The sequence below is a fragment of the Polyergus mexicanus genome, unplaced genomic scaffold (genome assembly GCF_030449975.1).
Source record: "Polyergus mexicanus isolate NDT 795.1 unplaced genomic scaffold, iyPolMexi1.0 SCAF_8, whole genome shotgun sequence".
Taxonomy (NCBI): domain Eukaryota; kingdom Metazoa; phylum Arthropoda; class Insecta; order Hymenoptera; family Formicidae; genus Polyergus; species Polyergus mexicanus.
The window spans coordinates 2,077,155-2,101,356 of record NW_027223328.1 but is presented as its reverse complement, the minus strand read 5'-3'; the positions used below and the strand labels follow the sequence as shown (position 1 = coordinate 2,101,356).

The window sequence follows — 24,202 nt, the reverse complement described above, 5'->3', positions numbered from 1 at the left end:
ATATTATCTCATCGTATGTATATGTGTATATATTACATATCGCCTTTTTTCACTCTTATCTTATGGCCAATTCTTTACTACAACGTCCCATTATCTCTGAATACTTTTCATGCAAGTATTGTCCACGCGTGACGCTGTCAGGAACAAGATTACGATCCATGATCATATCTTAATTGTATACCCTTTAGAAAGGAAGCTATTAGTTTTTTTTATTCGAAATTGTTCTCTGCGCTCGGTAAACGCTGTAAAGGATAAATTCCACTCGGGCCGTCCCCTTTGTCACATGAAATTAAATCGTTACGCGCCGAACAATACGCGTACCGAATTTCTAGAGAGACGCGTAATGACAATAATAATACTGCGTTTCTGAAGAAGCCAGGAATGCGGATGACGGAATAATGAGAATGTTTTGTTATAATGTCGCGGATATAACTATCAGGATTCTTCGTACGCCTCGTACAAAACCCATTGTATACCACGTACGGTAGACGGCATGGGAAACGACATGGGTAGGCTCCTGTGGCCGCGAACGATACTATTGGCGATCGCGATACCATGATTGTCACGCGGATAACCCACGCATGCAAAGCAGTCGCAATTAAGCCGGGATGATTTGCATAAAGCTATTGTTTAATGGGAGAGAACGACCGAGAGTGGGCGAGAGACAAGGGACATTGCGCACTAGTCGGAAGAGAAATGCCGGTGATGAGCTCACGATAATTCGATTGCATTCCGTTGCATCCTGTGCATTGGATGACGGTCAATGTTCAACGGTAAGGCGCAGCTATCGGGCATTGCAACGAGTGTCGATTAGCTGCAAATTGTAGCCGCCAATTGCGAACATCTGCGTTGAGAAATAATGTAGCTGTAGCGCGATTATGAAAATCCTCCTTTGTGCAATATTTAATGTAACATTTATTTATATCTTTCATATCATTAGTACATAATCACAGTCTATTTCTTCTGTAACGAGATATTTTCGTGCTCAAATCACTATTTATTTTAAGATACGTAGAAATTAATTTGTTTATCGATCGTTCAAAAATGAATTCCATGTATAATGTAATTGTAAAAGCGTACAAAGATTAACGTAACACACTAGCCATAACAGGGAAATGATGGTGTGGAACGGGCGACGCGAAACGAAGCATCGTCGTGTCGCTTCATATCCCGTTTGTAGGAAAGCCGGACGTCAATCTTTCTTAGATTAACGCATTCTCTAGCGGCGTGCCCCGGTAAAGCGTTTGGGGCGCGATGATTTATGATGTTATATTTCCCCTCGCGGCATTTGAAATAGAGACGTTTCAACGGTAACGTCCGCGGGGGCTTTTACGCGACACGACGTCCTGAAAAGCGCGGCCTCGAGAGTAGCTGTTGGCGGAAACGGCCATTAGGAATGTATCGAAGTTATTAATTTCCGCCGTCCTCGCAACGAGCGCATCGCCTCGTCCAAACGTCACTCCATGACTTTGCGAAGGGAGTAGGGTAGGTTGAGCTTGAATAGAATATTTCACTTCCAGCTACGTACACGCATCTATGAAACACCGTGAATTTGCGAATATGACTTGGTCATTTCGTGGAGGAATTGATCGCATCGTCTAGACATTTTCCAATACGATATGACAATTAATTCCGTGCACAATAAGCAGTAGAGTTTCCGATACTTATGTATTTTCATAAATATTAATATATATCACTGTTTATATTATCATTTTTTAAATATGAATTACAATTTCTGTAAATTTTCCAAATTAATAAATTTCATCAAGATTTATTTATTTTCTAGTATCTTTAAAAAGAATTTGACAATATTAAAAAAGATTCTTTATTATAGGATTAGAGATATTTATTACAGAACTTTAACAAAATAATATAAGAAAAAAGAGAAACAAATTTCAATGCTTTTATATTTTTCTTCCTAAAGTTTCTTCAACATTTCACCAAATTCTCCTTTTCTCTCTATATATATATATATATATATATTTTATAAGAAGTTTTTTTTTAAATATAGTATCTCTTTTTCTTAATTTCAAAAAATTTCTTAATAAATATATATATATAAAAAAAAAAAATTTCTTGAGTAAACGAACGGCAAAGTCATGAAAAATACAGTAAATAGAAGAATATTAAAATATGTTGAAGAATCGCGCGCACGAATTGCTCTATTTATCTAAGTTTCCTTATTTGCGGTACTTTGTTTTACGAGTTCTGCGCAAAGGTGAAACGCTATAAGCCATAAAGCAGTATAATGGCGTTAAAAGCATATACTCGTATCTTTTTATTACCTTCATCATTCAATTGATGCGCCACTAAGAAAGTTAAGCTTATGCCGTTTTATCACCTATATCACGTTAAAGGACTCGACTCTACCTTCATATACGGAGGGCTTAATTTCTCTCGCCATGAAACTGTTTTTACGAATAGCTTCTCTCGCGACGTAATATAGCCATCAAATATCGTCGATCAATGTGTCGAAATTGTCAAAATGATTAAAAGGCGACAAAATCTGTTTATTCATTTTCGTTGAGATGTGTAATAATATCACTTTATTCTTTGATCAGTACGCGTCAACGAGAACGAAACGGGACGTTCTCAAAACGATATTTTATTTATCGCTACATTTTCCACCAAATTATTATACCTCGTGTCGTGTCATCCGAGATGAAAAACCAATCGACGAAGGTAACGTCGCTAAAAGCACAATAACTGAGCCGCGAATCGCGATAGACAAATCGCGTTACGGCAATCGTTGCAGAGCGCCATGCGACTCGCTTTTTCCTCTTTGCGCAAAAGTTCCTCTTGATTGGCGACAGTGATTCAATTGCTCGTACGGAAACACAACCAGGACACGGGCCGTCAGAGAGCAATTGCGTTAAAAAGCCTTGCAGTTGGGTTTGTCGTTCGAGAAAACGTGTTCCGTTGCCTTCTTTTTTTCCATTTGCCATCGGCCGAATGTATTTTCGATCAGACTTCACTTTGCGAAAAACGACGAAATAAAGTCGCAATTCACCACATCGTTATACGGAAACCCGAGGACTGTGTGATCATCACATGTCCTTCATGATAAAAAGAGAGGGAAAAATAATCGAAAACAAATCCAGTTGGGAAAAAATATCTTTTCTAAAGATCGAAAAAAAAAAGAAAAAGAAAAGATTTCGTTGAACTCCGTAAGAGATTTAATGTATACGAATTTGTCATAATCCGTATTGTTATATGGAAAAATTCAAATTTTAAAAAGTTATTTGAAACTATAGATTGATTTTGTTTCGCATCTATTCCTTGATCCATTTAAAGTCGCTGATCCTTGTTCTCTGCAAGTTGTCGTTCTACTGTACGAAACTTACACGACACGACGAATTTAACTCTACGTCATAGAATAGAAACGCAATCGCCGCCGCTGTTGAGTTTTAGATGAAAGCTCGGCATGTTGGTGCGATTCAATGCGCGACGAGATACACACAAACGCAGAGGTTTCCCTATCGGAATTCTGATCCAGACAGACCAGATCTGCTTTCCCACAGATGCGTATTTAGCAATCAGTGGCTAAGGAATCAATCCACCGAGTAAGCATTCCAGCAATTGAATTTGCAACGACTATCAATTTACGCACGATATCCACCTTTCCAACACATCGGGCAAACCGGTTTCCTGTTTAAAACCAATATATTGTACGCGCATGTAAAATTGCTAATGTATACCGATATTGATTAATCATGATTTTGCAAAAATTATTTCATCTTTTAAGAAAAAAGACGAAAAGGAAATGTCAAAATTCTGTAAATTGCATATATAATTCTAATTGCATTATGCCAATATATATTCTTTTATCTTGTTTCTTTTTCAACATATGTATCCTTATAACTTTGTTTCTAACTTACACTTGAAATCGATTTCTCTTTTAATCGCATTATACAATTATTATTTTAAATCATATCCCGTATTAAAAAATAATTAAATATCATGTTTTATATAAAAGGAAAAGACTGGACTTTCTCACAAGAAAAATATAATTAAATTAAAAAAATTATTAACGAAAAATATAATCAATATCAAATCTTTCTCTGTTAATTCACTATTTCTCATTTAATAATGTCATATTCGGGGTTAAAGTGCTAAGATAACTATCCTGATAAATGTCGTATCGGTAACATATTTGTAAAAAAAAAAAAAAGATATACGAAGATAGCCGCGTATCCGAGTTCCATCGTTGTTTCTTATTTGAACAGCTGCAGTTCGCTCGTTGCATACACGAAATTTCACGGCGGCTTCGAGGCACAAGCAGTGCAACAACACACAATCATCGGTTTCGATGCGACCGTCACAGTAAGCGGAACGTGACGTTGGCAAAATGCACTTGCACGAAGGATAAACGCATCATTCTAGCAGGATTCCATCCGTACGGATGATGCATTTCGTCACGGAAAATTCAATATACTTGTTTGATCTTGTTACAATAATCCGTAAATATTGTTCTAGAAACCAATAGCAATGTAGCGATTTTTTTCTCTTTTTTTTTTTTTTGACTCAAAACATAATCACGTTAAATTATATTAAACAATTTTATTATGTTATATAGAAGAAGCAATTTATTCAATTCCATCATTAATTACTTGTGTAAACGACGGTGAGAAAAATCTTTGCGTAGTAACTTTTAACTCCGAACGATAAAGCGTCAGCAATTATTATGCCTTCTCTCGCGATATGTATTTTCAAGTACACGGATACCAAAGAGAAATTCCTCGGACGTATCAATCATTGGCCATTCGTATCTCAGAGCGCGAACCTACGCTTGAAGCGCGCTTGACATCTCGACGAATTCATCATATAGCGCGCACAAACGTAGCATGCATTCATTACCATTCATCCCGGTACGGATACCGGCGCGATATAGCGCGTTACTAACAGAGAGGATGCAGTTGCATGCGTTATGCGGGGATAAGCGCACTTGCTCAACTTGTCTCTCCGCTAACTCCGCTTGGCCGCCCGGGCTCTTACTTGGATTCCAGTCCAGACAAACAGGCTTGCTCTCCCACAGTCCGTGCGTTTCGCCAAGCAAGCACAACCAGGAGCGCAAGGGTATTTGCGTATCTCTCGGCAACCCCGCACAAGGTTTGGGGGTTTGGGTTCGGTTGGCTCAGTCCGTTCCCATCGTATACTACGTTGTGTGCTACGCGACAACTGCTAAGTGCTGCAGCAATTCGGCATCGACGCCTCTTACACGGAATTACTGTTAAGCGCGCGCCGCTTCGCGCGTTTCCACCCTAAACTGATTAGTCCCCGCGATTCAACGGAGTATCTCTGCCGCGGAGAGACGCGGGGGATGGAATTGAGAATTTCACGAGCCGCCCCTCATTGCTGCTGGAAGATGGTCGACAGGTGTCAACGACTTGTCATGCGAGCGCGTCGAATTTTGAAATTTCAGGGAATAACAAGAATCATAGTATTTCCTTAATTCCTATGCGATGCAAATTTTTCTCCGAATGCAGAGCATTTGTATATTACTTATTGTTAGATTATTAAAATTTGCAACATGGTAATGATAATCGTGCAATATCGATGTTTTATACAAATATTTGCGACCCACAAATATTTTGTCAAATAAAATAATTTTGATATATACATATAAATCATACTCTCTCTCTCTCTCTCTCTCTCTCTCTCTATAGCAAAATAAAAAATAAAATTTAAATTGAGAGAACCAAATAGAAACATGTCTAATAAATGTATTAGTCACATGTTCTAAATGACATAAATTCTCAAAACTCGAACATTTAAAAAAAAATAGAACAAAGGCAAAAGCGAAAAACAGGGCTCAAGATATATTAATAAATAGACGAAGAAAGAAAGAGAGAACTAGATCTCAATTACGTATTCATAGGTGGAAAGAGTATAACGTGCACGAGGGCGACGGTAGAAGTCAATAGACATGAAATATCAACGCGAGTTTTCCCTCCTTTCCCCTCACATTCCGCGATCGGTCGCGTCCTTCTCCCTCTCAGCTGCTTTTCCAATACAGGATCTCTAAAGCGTTTTTCGATATCTCGAAAAATTCCATCGCACTACGTAGCGTCTTGGTTTTATTTCTTCTCTTTCAGAGGGGCCGATTGCATGTGCACTAGTGATATAACTAGCTTCTCGAGCGCGTATCTCATCGGCAAAAATCGGTGGTGGGTCCGAATGGTGCGCCTCGAACTAATACAAGTTGTAACACATCGAACATTTCTTATATACGACTCGATTACATGAATGGTATCAGATGGTGATAAATATTCATTCGAAAATTTTTTCCACTGTACAACAGATGTAGTATTATAGAAACTAAAACTCATCTTCACATCATTGTATCCGTCATTCTTATCTAATTTATAAAATTTTTCTTCGCGCGAATATCAAATTTGCATGGAAAGCTTCTCTATATCTTTATCGTCACCGTAAGTAGATCTGCAAATAACTTTATCTCATTCTTGACGATGGTTAAAAGGCTTAAGAGCTACGGGACAACTACAAGTCAAGCTATCGAGGAACTTCGATCTTCTCCCGGCCTGAAAATGCCGGTTATAAAGTACCCGTTCTACGCGCACTCGGCATTATCCGATTTGTATAACGGATGAGACGCGAGACAACAATGTTGTTCGAGCGATCCCAACTGCAGCTGTTTGCTAATGTTGGCGATCGGTTATCCGCAAAGGCGCGTGGCGAGATTCTCCCACATTCTCGCATAACGATGTGAGTACGTGCACATGGCAACACTGAGGAAGGTAGAAAAGTATCGTCCGTTCATGGTCGTCCCCATTGTTAGATCATTTAAATATATTTTCATTGATAGAGACGCGCACACAAAGAGGCGATTCTTCGCCTCTTGAAAATCGCGTCCACGTCACGTATGCACGTGCTCGACCCGGAAATGCAATCATGCAAAGTCCTACGATCGATGCATTAAATAACCTTCTACTGCATTCAAATCTCTGATGTAGTTCGTTCTGCTTTAGTAAACTTCGGTATAGTTTTCTCGATCTATTACGGAGTTATTCTGTATTCTCGTAAAATGATCTGTATATTGCGAGTATCGATAAATTAAAAGGAAGAATGTAATCGCGACGATTCTGTGTTAAATAAAGTTTGTATCGTCATCGTTTGTATATAAACATAATTTACTTTTACGAAAAGTAAAAAAAAAAAAAAAAAAAAAAAAAAACTGCGATTATAATATACGAGACAACTGAGATTTTTTTATGAGATTATGTATACCATGTTAAATCCAGTATTTGTTATTAAAACTATATATGTTAATAATTACGTAACCACGAATAACTAGCAACGAAAATGTTCGCAACATTCTAATTTTGCCCCTCGCAAACGAAAAACGCGACAGAGAAGCTCGAATTTTCCCCTCTTAAATCTTAAGCTGAGAGACAAATGAACCTGCGAAGTCTATGTGCGACTTACCGTTAGGCGGGAACTCGTAGAAGAACGCAGATCTCGGGCTCAGACAACTGGAACAGAAGAAAATTACGGTTAAAATATGCCGACAATTAAAGGGACGACGCCGCTTGGCAGACTGCCCGGCGTCTACCAAGCACTTCTACTTCGCCTCTATGTATTTCGTTTTTACCCGTAGCGATGCTTCGTCGTTCTACATGGGAACACGTGAGTTTTTCGGGCAAACACGATCGCATCAAAGTTACGAGTATTGATGTTGAACGTAATAGAGTGACTAGTTTTATTCGGATTTAATATATCCTTTGATATATGAAATTGATCAACCGGCGCGCATATTTCAGTATTATTATAAGCATCGTTAATGAATTTACTAGCGTTTGCCGAGTTAATTTCAATTTAATTAGTATATTATAGCGTATTATAACGGTATGATTTGGCTTCTCGTTAGAGTTTAATACAATCGTTTGTATAATGCACAAAACGGCGTAACTTATCTAACGTAAGTTGCTTGCGGAGTATCTTTTAGAGGATTATCTTCTGCGAAAACAAGCGATAACAGAAAATAAACGAGCGATAAAGAAATGAAGGTAATTATTAAATGGCTTAATATTAATATATATATATCGTTTGCAATTTTAAAATAATTGTTACTTTTGGAGAATAACACGAGTAGCATTGAAAACGATTTTTATGGATTTAATTTGTATCGAAAGCGGAAAGAGATCGGAAATCAATTTTTTAAATAATGTCTCGCGATACATGATAATAAAAAAAACAAAGATTATTCTGTTTCATGCATTCAGATGTGACCTCCCTACGGGCAACAGATTATATATATATATATATAGTGATGATCAAAGGTAATATTATATGTGCGGACTTAACAAATGCGCAATTCCGTATGACAAAATTGTGGAATTATTATGTCGTTAATGTAGTTTCCCGTGGCGACGTGCGCGGTTTTCCATGACCATACGTTATCCAGTGAATGATTGCGCAATTCTTTTCTTTTTTTTATCCACTTCTCTCTCTACATATATCGACTATCGCGAACGAAACAAGAGATCAAAGTGATTTGCAACATGGAGCAGTAATTAATTGAATAACAATTACAGTCGTCCGATAACCCATCCGTACGCGCGACAATCCATTTTCGAAATGCAAATGTGTGCGTGTTTAAAATCGTGCGAAAGTACAAAGAGACAAGTGAAGCGAGAGATAGAGAAAAAGACACAGTAGGATGTCTATTTGTTAACACTTTAATATCGATTTACCAATCAATAAATTTTATTCTATTGCAAAGAGTAGGATAGATAATGATTATTAAATAAGTTGTAGGAAAAAAGGTAATAGAACACATGTGTAATGCTTCTTTATCGTATATAAAATAATTCAGAGTTACTGTTCGCTATTCTCTACACACAGAAAAATATTATTCTATTGCTAAGAAAAATAATTACTCAGTTTACTTTTCTTCTTTCAAGTAATAGTTATCTTTAACAAAGAATATTTTCTTAATAATAGTCTTAAAATAGACTTGTGACAAATTTTAGAAAGATTCATTATCATGTACTCAAAAAAAGTAATTATTTTCTTTTCAAGAGTATTATAAAATTTTATCGATTAATTTAATGTAAGAAAATTTATTAAATCAAAAAAATTTAGTGTATTTCTTTCAATTAGATAATTTAATATTCTTGATTCAAGTATTAAACTTACTAGGATTCAGAATACATTTTGGATAAATTTGATGCTTATGATGAACTTATGGTAGATTTACGGATATATGAACTTTTGAAATACTTGAAACAAGTAATATTTACTTAAATATAGTATAACTTTTGCATGCATAATTAAAATATTTCCATGATATAGCGATAGAAGGAACGACGCGATCCTCCTACACTTGATAATACAGAAAGATACACGTAAATCCCGATATGTATCTCGGGACACGTGACGCTATCGTGTCTTCGTAAATAATGGTATTCACCGAAGTATTCCAAGTATCCTCTGCTTAAGAGCGATCGATCTCTTACGGTAGATCACGCTGGAATGTGCGCGCGATTTCCAGCCAATGTTAAAGGTCGAGCCAGGGAGCACAAGCTAATAGCCTTATTGGCTGATCTCGTCGATCTCGATTCTATCGAGATCACAAAGCAAACCGTCGTCGTCGGGGAAGTCGAGAAATGTCACCGGGCATAAACGCATACCCATACACGCGCGTTCAAACGCCTCGCGGTGCGGGGGCGGCAGAATGGCCCGCGGGAACGGCGAAGGGGTCGATAGTTGACGTGCCAGAGAATCGGTAATAGATAGCGCGTCGTTGTCTCAATGTGTCCTGATACACCGCGCGGCGTAATACTAACCGCATACTAATAGGATCCTTTGACGAAAAGCTAACATCTCGGCGGGTAAACCGCCGCGCGCATTGCAATTCCGGTCGGACGGCCACTCCCGGCCAAGGTGGCCTCCTCTCTTCCTCTGTATCCACTATGAGGTCCACTATCCCGAGTCGATTACCTTGAGTGGCCTCTTCTCCTCAATGGATTCGTAATAGATTCTACCGGCAGCGTAATACAAACGAAGAATATCCGCTGCGTTCAAAAGGATATTCGACTGATATTACGATTGAGATTAAAAAGGAATAGTTGCTTATTCTTTGGAATAAATTTTTGTAAAAGATTAGAGACTTTTTACAGTCAGATTACTAAAGCGTATATAAGTGAGAAAAGCGAAAATTGCTTGTTCTTTAAACGATTAAATGTGGAAAAAGTTAAGTTTACGAGACTGTCAACATTGACAGAAAGCCAACATTTATTTAGTCGAGACCCAAGCGTCGTAAAATCGATTACGTCTGTCACGGTTCGAATGTGCAACTGTATTGGGCTTGCTTTCTCGTTAAACTTACAACATCGAAACGGAAGGAGCGATTGCTTCTTTCTTAGGTAACGACGAATCTAGCTGTGTGCCAAGTAGCAATCGATTTAGGGCTGTTAAGAGTCATGATTACTACGATGAGTAGGCGTTGGAAGAGCCGAGTGCTCGGAATGGCACGAAATAAATAGATGGTAGAAAGTTACCGTCGTCCGCGCGGGGAATTCTGATGAAGCTGCGGGATCGAAATCAGCTAGTGTAACATAGTCTTTCGCGTGCGAGAGATAGTCTATCGTACGCGATTGAAAACTGTAGGAAAACACGAGGCTCTATACGTTTTTAACCTGTTCGCTGCCACTCGAATATGCAAATTTCTTCCAAGGAGCCAGTACGAGAGTCCTCGTCGCGTTTCTCGTGTTATTTCTCGCTCCTTGCACACGAATCTTTCAGTAGGTAGACATTGAAAAATACATAAGATGTTTGCAATGCTACAGCGCGTTTCGAAGAAATCAAAGAGGCATTGCAATAAAATTTTTTCCGAACTTTTTGAAATCTTATTACGATTACTATACACTCTCCTTATATATTATCGCAATATTTTTGCATTCTTTTTAATGCTTCTCTCAATTCAAAAATAATATCCAAAAGTTTAAATATAAATATAGAATGTATGTTTAAGAAATCGTTATAATAAACTGTGTTGTAATATATTTAATAAATTAATTTAATGCTGCATTTTTATATAATCCTATGACTTTGCGCTATGCGATTATTCTCGTATTATTTTTTCCATAAGCTATTACAAAATTTAAAGCAGTTGAAAATCTAAAAGAGTTTCAAGTAAATCTCGTATTTTATATTTATTTTAAAATTATATTTATTTTACAATTTTTCATATATGTAAAAAGATATACTGAAAAGTTTAATTTTACGTGCGTAAAATAATATGACCAATGGTATCAAACTAAATTGTAAACTAAATTTAATATTTTTATGACACGTCTACGGTTGACGTCGAATATCCAGCGTGCAGTTGACGAGAAGGGCATAGAAACGGCACGTATCCGGTTCGCTGCATTAACGTGATTCCAGTATAATCACGCGCGATACATTTGTAATAATGAATGAATTTACGAGAGAATAGCAGTTTCCGTCGTTATTCATAAGCACACGTTCCTCATTGAAATTTCAATAAAGTCCGCTATTTTTGTTTGACAAAAATAATTGCGTATTTCTCATAAAACTTGCGCTGCCGCAAAATCCATATTTAATATTACGAGATTACGTAACTATTAATAATTGTATTTCTTTCATGTATAAAAAAGCATGAAATATACATGTAGCTTTAACGCTATCTAGAATGCTATCTATATGGCGATAATGACAAAAGATTCAAACTTGTAATGATATAAACTGGTTACAAATGTAGTTTTAACCCATTTAGTAATATCGAAATAATGTATAATATGTTACACTGAATTTTGTAGTCAAAAAATTAAGGCATAAAAATGATAAATGTGTCTTTTATTAAAATGTAGAATTTATTTAAGCTTGCTCTCTCTCTCTCTAACGATAATAATCAAAATAATTTTCTATACACATATACGTACACACTGTTACCTTTATTCGCTCAATATATTAATAACAATGACAAACGGCTTCGCAATGAAGATAATAAAATATCCGAATAATCAGGATGAGCACAGAATTCAAATCTGCTGCACATCGAAATCCGTGTTCCGTGTTCGGCGCTACGTAAATACACATCTACATGAAATCATGTGTATGAGAAGCAAAAACGACGTGGTGATTCGATAGCTTTATCCGGCGAAGAGGAAGGGGGAGAAGGGAAAGGCGGACGGAAGGGTGTGATCGAAAAATCTGTTTTGTCCTATGGGATCGATCGATCGTAAACGCGCCGGCACACGGCCAACAATTGTAGACGACCGGATGCGAGCGCCGGAATATGGAAAGGGACTAAACTGCGATTATACGCGGAATGACGGGCGCGAGGTCGAGAGTTTCGCAGCGCGGATAATCGAGCGCGCGCATTCTGGCGCGCGCGATGCGACGACGCGACGTGCCGACGAGTCGATAGGATTACCTTGCCTGGCCGTCGACACGACAAAACCGACCATCGGCCTTGGCTGTCAACACGTCAGTCAGGCTTTACTTTGCCGCGTTATTGTTCGTTTATTAATTTATGACCACGCTCCGTGCGATTGTTTATAGCGCGAATGTTCCGACGCCCATTTTCGCGAATACGAAGGGCGCGCGGATAAGCCGTTCACAATCCGTCGTGGCGTCCGGAGTCACGGTTAATAATTTTCCATTATAAATTATTTTCAGCCCTATCGAGAGAGATATACGCCAACGTACGATGATCCGATTCGGTGTAATTAATGAAAACGATACCTAGGATTCTAGGATTAGATGTAAAAAAAAGATAAATAAAAATTTGAACAAATAAAAAATCCAAGAGAATTATTTTATGTATTTATCTCGTGTGGTTTACGTGTACGGATCGGCACGTCGCGTGTGAATAAATTCCACAAGGGAGATACAATAAAACACGCGCGTTCGAAAAACCGGACGGGGTATATACTGCATTAGGATAATGACGTTGCATTCGCGCGCGCGTATACCCTCGGTGGAAAGACGTGACGACGACGAGGCCGGCGCGACCGGTCCGGTCGGTTGCATCATCGGCGGGTAATCGTTAAACGCATCATCGACCGTGTGACAAACGGCCGGCCGTGTGCGCAACCGCGTATAATTAATGCATGCGATCCATTCGTCAATCGGACGCGATATCCATCTCCGCGTTGCTAATGAATTCCGCGATCATCGTCTCGCCGCTTCGACGCGCGTCCCGGCGCGATGGCAAACACGATGGATCCTCTCTCGCTCAAACGGATCAAAGCGGTTGCATGCAAGATCGGTACAGAGGATATTGCTATCCTAGGATTTCCCTTCTCTGGCAAAGATCCCACAGAAGAGATATTTATTATTGCAAAATATATTGAAAGGAAAAAAAATTAAGTCACGCAAGTGAGGGAATTACGAGAAATTTCATAAATTATATTTTATCTTCTTCATTTTTTATTTTAAGATATCAAAAATATATATATATATATATATATATATATATATATATATATATATATTGTATTAATTTTCTCTATCATATATACAATAATATATCAAGAGAAAATATTTTTCTGTATATTCATATCTTATTTAAATATTTAAAAAATTTTTTATATAAGTTAATATACATAATAAATAATAAAATAAAAAATAATAATAATTAAGAAATCTTAAAAATCTCTCCGTTATCCAAAAATATTCCAAAAAAAATTTTTGTTTACAAGACATAGTAGACGTAATAAAGGTCCGCCTAATTCCGCCCCTAATATTACGCGATGAGAGAAAAATAAAAAGCAAATTGTTCTACATTCCAGTTGGAAGATCGTCATCGAAACGATGCGGTGAATCTATTAGAAATTGTTTCCATCGCAAGTCAGACTGTAACATGGAACATGAAAGGGGAAAGGTGTACCTCGTCGACTATTTTTCAATGTTTTTCGCGCAGTCTGCCATGTAACGATACCACGGCAGTACATGCTTTATAGCACCGCGATAAATTACCGCGAAGTCGGTAATTATTTTGGCGTATGTGGGCAACAGAGACTGCGGTCTCTCGGCTCGTTGCATTAACGTGCCGAGCATCGCGATGATATTTATGAGCCCATTAAAAATCCCCGCCTAATGTCCTTCGAAACGCAGAAATGTTTGCAAGAAAATAAGTTTCCAACGATACACGATAAAGATATGATATTGAATTCGCGTCCCAATGTTAATCCCTTCGCTGATCATCGCTGTAAAATTATTGTTATTCCCATCCCTTTTCTGTCTTGATAACTTTATTATAACGTATTTTGTGATAAAAGAAGAGCAATTAATTAATAGAATATATAATTGAATACAATTAAGATTATCATTTGACAATAAATGATTACCGATAAAGATACAGACATAACCATATCAATTTTAAAATTTCCTTCATGGCTGCTAATTTATTTATGTCATTTTTTATTTTGCTTATTGTACTTCCCGATCTTCATTATTTATGAGAGCAATTGAAAAGCGCTACTTTCGATTCTCGTTATTTACAGCAACAGAACGCCAATTAAATCCACGAAAAGCTTCGTTCGATTGATCGTTATTTCCAAGCAATTAATTTTATAGTCGCCGCAAATTAGTGCCATTATCAGATTGAACAATAATTTTGCACCAGCATGTCAATATCCAAACATTATTGTATAGCTATATATTGTATTTACATACCTCTCACAATTTTAAATCAGTGCGAGTAACCATTCCTTTTTCATTAAATTATAATTTAAAATATGGATTAAAAAATTATTCTTTTTTTATTTATAATAATAAAAACTATTTTCAGCAATTCTATGAAAATTATCGTCGCGAGAATTTATGGTTTTCTGAAAAAGGATCCGGTGTATTCGATTTAGATTCTACGTCATTTCAAAGCCGAGTCACAGTACCGAGAATGCCAATACGGTCCGTGTGAAAGCGTACTCATTCGCAAAGCGTGCTCATCGCGGCAACGAGAAGAGTGAGAGAGCAGTTTCATGGACTCAGCATCGTGGTTATTCGCGCGTGCACGAAAACAGTCGATGGCTACGGCGCGATAATGGAATTTAATAATGCGATATGCCTTCTCTCTCACTTTCCACTCTCTCTCTCTCTCTCTCTCTCTCTCTCCTGTCTTGATCCCCTTCTTCTCTTCTCGCATCCTTCTAGTCTTTCAGTTCCTCCTGCTAGCAACGATACGGCGCGGCATCGTCGAGTAAGTACACGAGAATGCCGGGCCAAACGCGCTTTCGCTGCCTCGGTTCGTCGGTTAATTAGCCATTAAATATCAAGCAGCCGGCGCGAGACTGCACGCAGATGGTATTTCGGATCAGTTAGAGCAGTTAGCAATGGGCAATTACGGATAATAAACAGACTGCGCGCGATTGCGGCAGCGAGCGGCGCGCAGTGACGTCGTGTTTCGCGAACGGTCCGGAAAGCCGAGTGCGCTTGTCCTGTGCAAAGGTGCGTAAAAATGGGAACACCATTAAATATAAAGGATCTCCAATGTATATTTAGAATTCTGATATCTTTGTTTTAAATCTTTTCCTTCTACCAATGTGCAAGCTAGGATTGATAGTAGAATGAATTGATATAAAAATTGAAAACTTGCAAATTCTAAAGTTATAGAAGATTACAAATTATAAAAACTCGAAATAAGAAAAAAGCAATTCAAGAACAAAATATTTATTTCATGTTGATAGACCAATTGGCGAGATCGATTCTAATTTGAATTTATCCGTGCTATCCGTTTAAAGCAATCATGTCATATTGCTTCTCGTATAAATTGAATATTAAACGTTCCGCAATATCTGTGTTTCATAAATACGGAAGTTCGACATCCTATACGATCAACCATTTATGATAAATAATTTTTATTTATATTTCAAAGAAGGATTGATTAATCGACATGTCCCAAATTTTGGAATTAACTGGATCAACCATTAGCATTAACATTTCATTATTCTCGTGCACTATATGCGCGCGTGTTATTTGACTATCCAAATTAAATCGTCAAATGCGAAAATCGTTCTGTTTTCTCGGATTTGCAATATTCGATGAATACATTCGATGTCGGGCATCACTGATGCGATTCGAGCAAGTAATGGATTCTGCCGCGTTAATATTCTCTTGCGCAATAAATAGTTCCTATTCAAAGATAGTAAATGAGATAGTAAATATTTTACTATCTTTTATTTTATTAATAATTTTTATTATTTAAAATATTAATATACACACGCACACATACATACACACGTATATAGAAAAAAGTAAATTATACATACCTAAGAATAAATAGAATTAGATAGTCAAATCTTGAAATCTTGGAAAAAACTTTAAGATGCAAACTCTGTCTGATCAATTTCGACTTATTCTACTAATTTTTCTGATCCGTAAATTATTATTATGCCTAATCATTGCATTATTCTTTGTAATTCAATTACTAATTTTTTACATACTTATTTTAACCCTCTTCCTTCCCTTCTACACACATATATACGTACACACATACACATAGAAAGAGAAAGAAAGAGCAAGAAGAGAAAAAGAGAGGAAGTGACAATTTTCTTCATATATAGATTATATTTTAGTTTTCTTAGATAGATTAAAAATGTTTGTTACTATCTATTTGAACCAGATTATATTTGCGGACAAACTATTGCAATACTGGATATATAGATATCAACATGCGTTTCTTCTTACCTTTGGTAGGTTGTCTGAGGTCCACCTGATGTCACGGCGACAGTCGTGTTTTGTGTGGCGAGTGCGAGCTTCTGCTGTCGATGCTGGAGCATCTGTCTGCTGAAGACCCCGTATCCGAAGCCATAGATTTCATCCTCCTCCTTGTCGCTGAGGCAGCTCGAGGGCTGCACAAAAATAAAGAACGTACGCTCTTTTCCACTACTTTATACATGGCGGCGGGTTTTGCTTGCGAAGCAGTACGGGACTACCATTTACGTCTTAAGTAGGAAAAGCCTCGGAAGTGATATTAAGAACTCGTTACAGAGAATGAAGAGACATGGGAAGACAGGGTTGTTGGGTCGTGACATTTTATGAGAGAAAAGATCATATAAACGTACTTGACGGTCAGTCTTTTGAGAGGACAAACCTCGCCCTTCCAGAAAAAAAATTTACTAATTATATAAAATATTTTTTATATATAATAATAAACCCATATCAAATTTTGGTTTTATTGTAGATTATTAATTATTAGTGCCATAAAAATACCTTGATAACCATAATTATATACTTAAAAAAAAAACAATGATTTATTTTTGTAATCAGAATCAAATTTTTGTCAATTTAACATTAATTTTTTTAATATATATGATTAAATATTTACAAAGTTTTTGTAATTTTTGAATATATAAAACTTTGATAATATAAAAATTATAAAAATATATCGAGAGATAGAAAATTAAATGGGATTCGCGATCAGTTAATTGAATTATAAACAAGATGATCAAACAATCGTTTTCACGTTTAATAAAGACGCGATATTCCAGAAGACGAGTGATTTTTATTAATTTTCCAAATTGATACGCTATCGATCTTCGGAAGAGCTCGACCTTAATCGTTAATCGATTGCTTGCGCTTGAAAACTCGATTAGACGCGGAGAAAGTCTGGGGTAACGAACAATAACCGATTTAAGCTGGGATCGATAGAGTCTACACGGTTAATCGCCTTAAAGCACTTTAGGAAGTTACTCATAGAGGCCACGAACCCACAAATGCAAAGTGTTTGAGCTTCCGTAAATCATTCTTCGCTAAATCTCTTTTTTGTTAAGTACATCGTTCGATATATAAAAAGATTTTTAAATATTTTTCTGCCTCTTGCAGAAAAAGTCGACAATATTTAAAACGTTATTTAGTAAACTTAATATGATTCATATAATCTTTTCATTAATGTTATCATTAATCATTATCTTAAATACTCTGTACATGCTTATATACTTTGTTGCAATAACTATTAAAACGCAATTTTAGCATTATAAATATGTTCGTATTTTATCGACAGGCAATTGTCTCTCTCTCTCTCTGACAATTTTCCTCGTAACAAAATTGTATCTATTCATCAGAGAAAGGCACAAACGCTCGTATCGAATCAACTGGACGTGTTCCTCACGCGAATTCTGTCCCTTCGAAAGCAATTTGGCAAAGTGTCAGGAGAGTGGAGTAATAAGAAGAAATCGTAGCGATAGACACAAGCCACAATATATACTGTATGTCATTCTTTAACCGCATTATGCTGCCCGCGGAAGCAATAAAAAGAGAATTGACGGAATGGGAAGGGCGGCAAATAAAAGCGAATATGAGGGATTTTGCTTACCGAGTATTTTCCGGGCACGTAAATGGGCTGTGAATGACTGGTGGTGAGCTGGGTGTTGGGCATTCTGGCGGAAGCGTTTGTTTCTCGCCGACGTAACTCCTCGAGCGGTTCCAAAACATCTCCGTAATGTGTTCTGAAGAGATCCGCGTACCTCGAAGCGAGTCCCTCCAAATACCCCCTCTCGCCCTCCTGAAAAAATGCAATATCAATACCGTTAGAAATCGTCGAAAATAAATGCAATTTAACGCGATTTATATGCAATAAAATTTTATGCATAAATATGTGTGTATTCGGCAGATATATCGTTTGCCATATAGAAAGATCGACCGCATTGTCACAGTTAATTAATTATGTGGCACGTAATTAATTGTATCTTGCATCATTTATAAGTGCAGAAATATTCATTATTGCGGTTAATCATGCACGGTATATTGGCAGGGCGATGTAATGTATAATACAATCAAGGGATGCGTAGATTACAGCACAGTAGATTTGCAAAGGATGACTTTTCGAAATATAAATAATAAATATATAAATTTAATCTAAATAGATAAGTTATTAATCTTTTTTTCACAAAAACTCGCTTTGCAGGAAAAAAAAATTTCTTTTTTTTTATATTGATGTAACGTCGAAAATTAATTATGTGTGCTTAAACAGATTTGTATAAAAAGTGTTATAATAAATTCCTTCTCTTCGTGAATTAATAAATAAACGTAAATTTTCAATACAATGTTATAAAATCAATTTTTGTTGAAAACACGAAACACATTTTACAGATTAGATTAATTATTCAGCTATTTAATGAAGGCTGACAAAATCATGGAATTTTGTGATATATTGCGTATAATGACAAACAATACATATTGTCTGATTAAATAGAGTCACTGGTTAAACTGATATAACTTTTCGAAATAGTCGGATACACACATAATTACAATACGTCTAAACGAGAAGTCTATGCTTTACTATCTACGACGGTGGAAAATTGTTAATATACGCGCCGGTGAAATATTTCTCCGCTTTTCAGGTATGTATAACAATCATATATTAAATTCCTTCTTTTTACCAGCACCATCTATCTTTCGCATTTAAATCAAACAAAATTTATGTTTATTCCTATACTCACGTTTAGAACAAGAAACATTAAAATTAAAAAAAAATTGCAAAAAGACTATAAATAATGTGTTCCTGTAAAAACCACATTTTTATATCAATGCATTTTCATTGTACACATTTATGTATCAATTTCGGCGATGTTATATTAAATTATTCTTTCTACTTGATCAAGCAAACTGATATTCACGGAAAAAATCTTTATACGTAAATGTATGTATGTGTGGAGGTATATATATATCCTGTTTTTCCAAATCGTGGCAGGCCAACGTGCCGACGCGGGTGGTATATGATTCAACAAGGTAGCACAAGGGCGAACGTGAGGAGAAAGAAAAGGCAAACGTCGGTCGTACGATCTTGGAGAAAGAGAAAGAACACGGACGATGAGAACTGGGAAGACGAAGCCGGTGGTAAGAATCGGCGTACGACGAAGGTTGGATGTCACATTAATATTTCAGGATTTCACTTCCGCCGATTCTCGATTCGACTCCCAGACTCGTAGTAACCGTGAAAGGACTATGTCCTTCCCTTTTATAGCTATGAGGAGGAGGCGGAATATATAGAAGGAGGGGGTCAAGAAAACGCTTTGTCTGGCGCGAGTCGTCTCCTATTTACACTTTAAGCGTTTCCATTCATCCACCCCCTTCGTCGCCGCCGCTATCGCTTCCATTGGCAAACGATATTCCGCGGCCCGCGACTATCGCGTGCGATCGTCTCCCGGATTTAAATTCCATTTGTAAATATATTCCCTTCGCGGCTGTGAGTGAATTACGCGGAAATTATGCCCAACGCGAGAAAACGGTTCATCTTCCGCGCGAAAAGCGCCGACGATTTTTCACGTCTATGCAATCGAGCAGCTTCGTGACAAAGTGTGCGATGCGTTTAACTCTTCGAGAGAGAAATAAAAGAATCTTCCTTTCACTTTCTTATATATAATATTAATACTTAATGGAATATGTATCAGCGATATATTCCATAGTAAAATTACATTGATTAATAATAATAGCCAAAATATATTTAGAGTAAATAACAAAGCACTATCTTTACGATTGTGCAAGATTAAATATGCGACATCAACTCATTAAACTGTATAAACAATTTATTTAATAATTTATCTTTTTAGGACATGACGTTCGTTGCTTGCTACGAGATAAAAAAGAAGAATGGAATGTGCGTACCAAAAACGCACCCGCGTAACTAATTCTCTCGGATATGCGACGTACGGCACATTCCGACAATCCCGTATCCGTTTCGCACAATTATACACAGCTGTCGCCAAACGCGCGCCCCATCCGCGGAAAGAATTCACGACACGTGTGACGTCGCATTTTCCTGTATTATAATAGCGGCAGAGTAAACTGCGTGAAAAAAGATATTCAGAGCGATCCATATTGAACGTATAACGTGCTTGCGTGAAGCACGCGCGACTAAAATAAAATATAAAATTCATATTAAAATAAAGATCTTGATATCTCGCCCCCTTTTTTTTGTGATTATAGTGAATTTCTCTTGGTATCATCTGCCATGTATTTTATATAGTAATATATTTTGATAACAGATTTATAATTAGAGAACATCTTATTTAAAAAAAGAATATATATACATGCAATATTATTGACGAGATATTAAAAACGGACCAATTAATTATCACGATTTTACTAACGATGGATATGATTTTGCAGTTATGCAAAAAGTATCTATTAATCAACCGAAAAAACTCGGGTATTCGTGACCATAGATGTGAGAAGCGCGTGCTTTCAATATTGCCTTTAATAATGCTCCTGCAAATAATCAGCCAGCTTGTGAAAATTCATTTCACGCTAATCAGTCTATTGCAAAGAAACGTTGACACGTAATATACATCGGTACGGGAGATATTCAATGAATGGACGGTAATATAAAGTCATCAATTGCAGAACGTCAAACGTCAAGATTTTCATTACGATATAATCTATTCCGACGGCGGTGTCATTTGTGAGGGTGGGTTAGAGAAGACATTAAGGCGAGTGTCGAAGACGCGCGAAGGATGAAACGAACGGAACGAGTCATCGTTCCGCCATCCTCCATCCATCCCTCCCTCCCTCCTTGCGTCCCCTTAACGTGCCCCGTTTCCTCGTGCCCCTTTATCGATAATCCGCGAGTATTAATTAGAATTCCAATCTTCCGATTTAATACGATGTTCCCCACTACTCTGCACTTTCCTCCGTAGTTCTTGTTCCAGCGCCTCTTCCTTCCACTTTCTCCCTCTCCTTTCATCCCTCTGTCCCCCATTCCAATTTCTGTCCTCCGCCCCATCATTTCCCTCCGGGGGCTTAACGGTCAAACTGAAACTTTCAAATTGAGAGCGCATAAAGCGAGCGAATTTTGTACGCGCGAGCCCGACTCTTTGGAACTTTATTGCATCGTAAATTAAAATTTCATCCGTGAAGGGATAATCGAGGAGTGATTAAAGCGTTCATTTTATCAAGAGCCGCTTGGCGAAACATCCGCCAAATGTCCCCGCGGTTAACGCAAAACTCTTTTCTCTTCATTTTCATGTCTCATCAAAAACTTACTCCATCGTTTATCTCTTGCTCAGAAAACGATCTTTTGAGAACCGCAGCTTAAACATCTCATTTCTTATTATATAGAGAATTTAACAATTGATAAAAAAGGCGCGTATGTGTTTATCATCATTATAAAATATAGATTTTTCGTGTCGCACCATTCACTTTTAACGTAAATAGATGAGAGATAAGCATGATATAAATGTATTAAAAAAGATATGAATATGAAAATATGCTTTTATCATTATGTGACGTTTCAAAATGTGTTTCGATTTTTCAAGCTCTAGAAAAAAAGATCTATTTTTTCTGTTATATAATTAGATAATATAGAATTACCGCAAGAGTGAAAGAGAGGAGGAAATAGACGACGACGACATAATTGCACTGACAGAATGCGCCATTTTTAACGAGTACCGGACTTTAGCAATTAACCGGGTTTTATAAGGAACAATAAGATCTCTTCCAGACGGCAAAAACATTTGGCGCAGGTTTTTCTGCACGATCTAAGTACCCGTCTCGTGGTAAGAGTTAATTCTTTCTGCTACCATTCTTTACCTGAGAGCCATTTCATTCTAACGAGCTAGCGGCAGTACAACATTGCCAGCTGACCCGACTCGACATTGCACGGACATCCGTCGAACAACGACGACCGCCCCCTCAGCGGCTCGATGACAAGGCGCGCATCGTAATTATGTTTCACCCTCCGTCATGGATTTTCCGTCAAACTGTATGACACATACACATTGCCGCACGAAACATCGCTCCTTTGGCCTAGAAAATTTCACGGATAATGGAGACCCGTTCGATATGATACATGACGTTATTTCATTCTTACGGCGTATATGTATACTTCATTGTTCATAAAAACACGTTCTTGGTAAAATGGAGTTACATTAGTTTTATAGGCGTAAAAAAAAAAAAAAGATAAAATAAAATAAAGTCTCGAGAAAAAAGAAAGAAATTAAATGCATGTTAACACGTCCTAATGTAAGTGTTATCGCGTATTAAAATTCTTCACGAAACATCGTGGACGCGATTGCATATTACACGGAAATAAACGAGATGAAAAATTGTACTTCAGTAACATGATTAGGTATAGCCAGAGAAGAGAACTTTTTCGCATGAAAATCTATCTCGTGTACAAAAAGGATTTACCGTGAATTGTCAAATAAGTAGCGTAGTGCAAATTAACAATCATTGATGTTCAAAATTTTTCGTTGCATTGCAGAATCGTTATTTAACAATCGCCGGAAATGGAGTGCGGTTCTCAAAAAGATAGGAAAAGTCGAGAAGGTGGATTTCAGTTTTATTTATCTATCCGTTCGCTTCCGCTCGCGGCGAATCTCGCGATTCTCTCGGTTAACTTTCGTATCTCGCTCTTACTTCTCTGCCGGAATTCAAAGTGGTCAGCGATGCGCGATCCGTCTTGCTCAAGAAGATAAAGCCCATTAACGGATAAAAAGTAAGGGAGCGGATCGAAAAATCAAGCGCGTTCGCGTCGGCTCTCATATTTCCTTTGAAGTAAGCAAACCCACTTTCAGAGTGTTAACATTGCCGAGCGGCACAACTTTCCGGAAAATTATTTTACTCGGGGCAAAGGCAATCCCTATCGACTCGCTGCGATCGCTTCGACGAGGTTGCGGGATGAAAAGAAACGGGAAAAGGGAAGGGGAGGGAGAGGGGGTGGAAGAAAGGGAGAGGAGAGGATGAAGAGAGGCGATGAAAAGTAGTGAAGGAGAACGAAAGAAATAAAGGGGAGGGAGAAGCGGTCGAACTGAGATAGAAGAGCGGAAGAAAATTGAAAAGTCAAGAAGCTTCCCCTTCTCCGACGTGCTCGTAGAGTTTAACCGCGTATTGCAAGACGAGCTTTACTCTTTCCTACGCTCTACTTCTTCTTTTTATATCGGTCTATTTATCCACCTATACCTTTAGTTTTCTTTCTTTTTCTCTACCTCTCGGTGGATCGTTTTCTTCCGTCTTCACGATAATCTCTCTCTCTCTTTCTCTTACATCTCATCTTACGCGACCGTGTACCGGATCATCGCGGGCACATTTTCCTCTCGCCGGTTTATCCAGCAAAATTTATCGACAGTTAGTTATTTGACGCGATTGTCAATCAAGTGTCTTGTGTAACAATGTTCTTCCCATGAAGTTTTCGATAAAAATTACACTCGAAATTATATCGTCTTCCATATCTGTAAAACTAAACGCAGAGTACGAGAAACTCTGAATACAAAGT

General features: G+C 37.4%; 1 protein-coding gene across 11 annotated transcripts in view; it reads right to left on the bottom strand.

Moving 5' to 3' along the window:
* The window catches only part of LOC138935722 (SAM and SH3 domain-containing protein 1), a 314,166-nt gene that overhangs the window by 78,667 nt on the left and 211,297 nt on the right, over window positions 1-24,202 (bottom strand). For all 11 annotated transcript variants that reach the window (XR_011447282.1, XR_011447281.1, XR_011447279.1 and 8 more), the window contains exons 2-4: window positions 18,305-18,493; window positions 16,678-16,841; window positions 7,447-7,493 (exon numbers count right to left, since the gene is read on the bottom strand). Coding sequence is in view for 8 of the 11 variants with exons in the window: in XM_070300511.1 (XP_070156612.1) it covers window positions 7,447-7,493; window positions 16,678-16,841; window positions 18,305-18,493 (400 nt within the window). In the remaining 3 variants the exon portion in view is untranslated. The remainder of the gene's footprint in view (window positions 1-7,446; window positions 7,494-16,677; window positions 16,842-18,304; window positions 18,494-24,202) is intronic.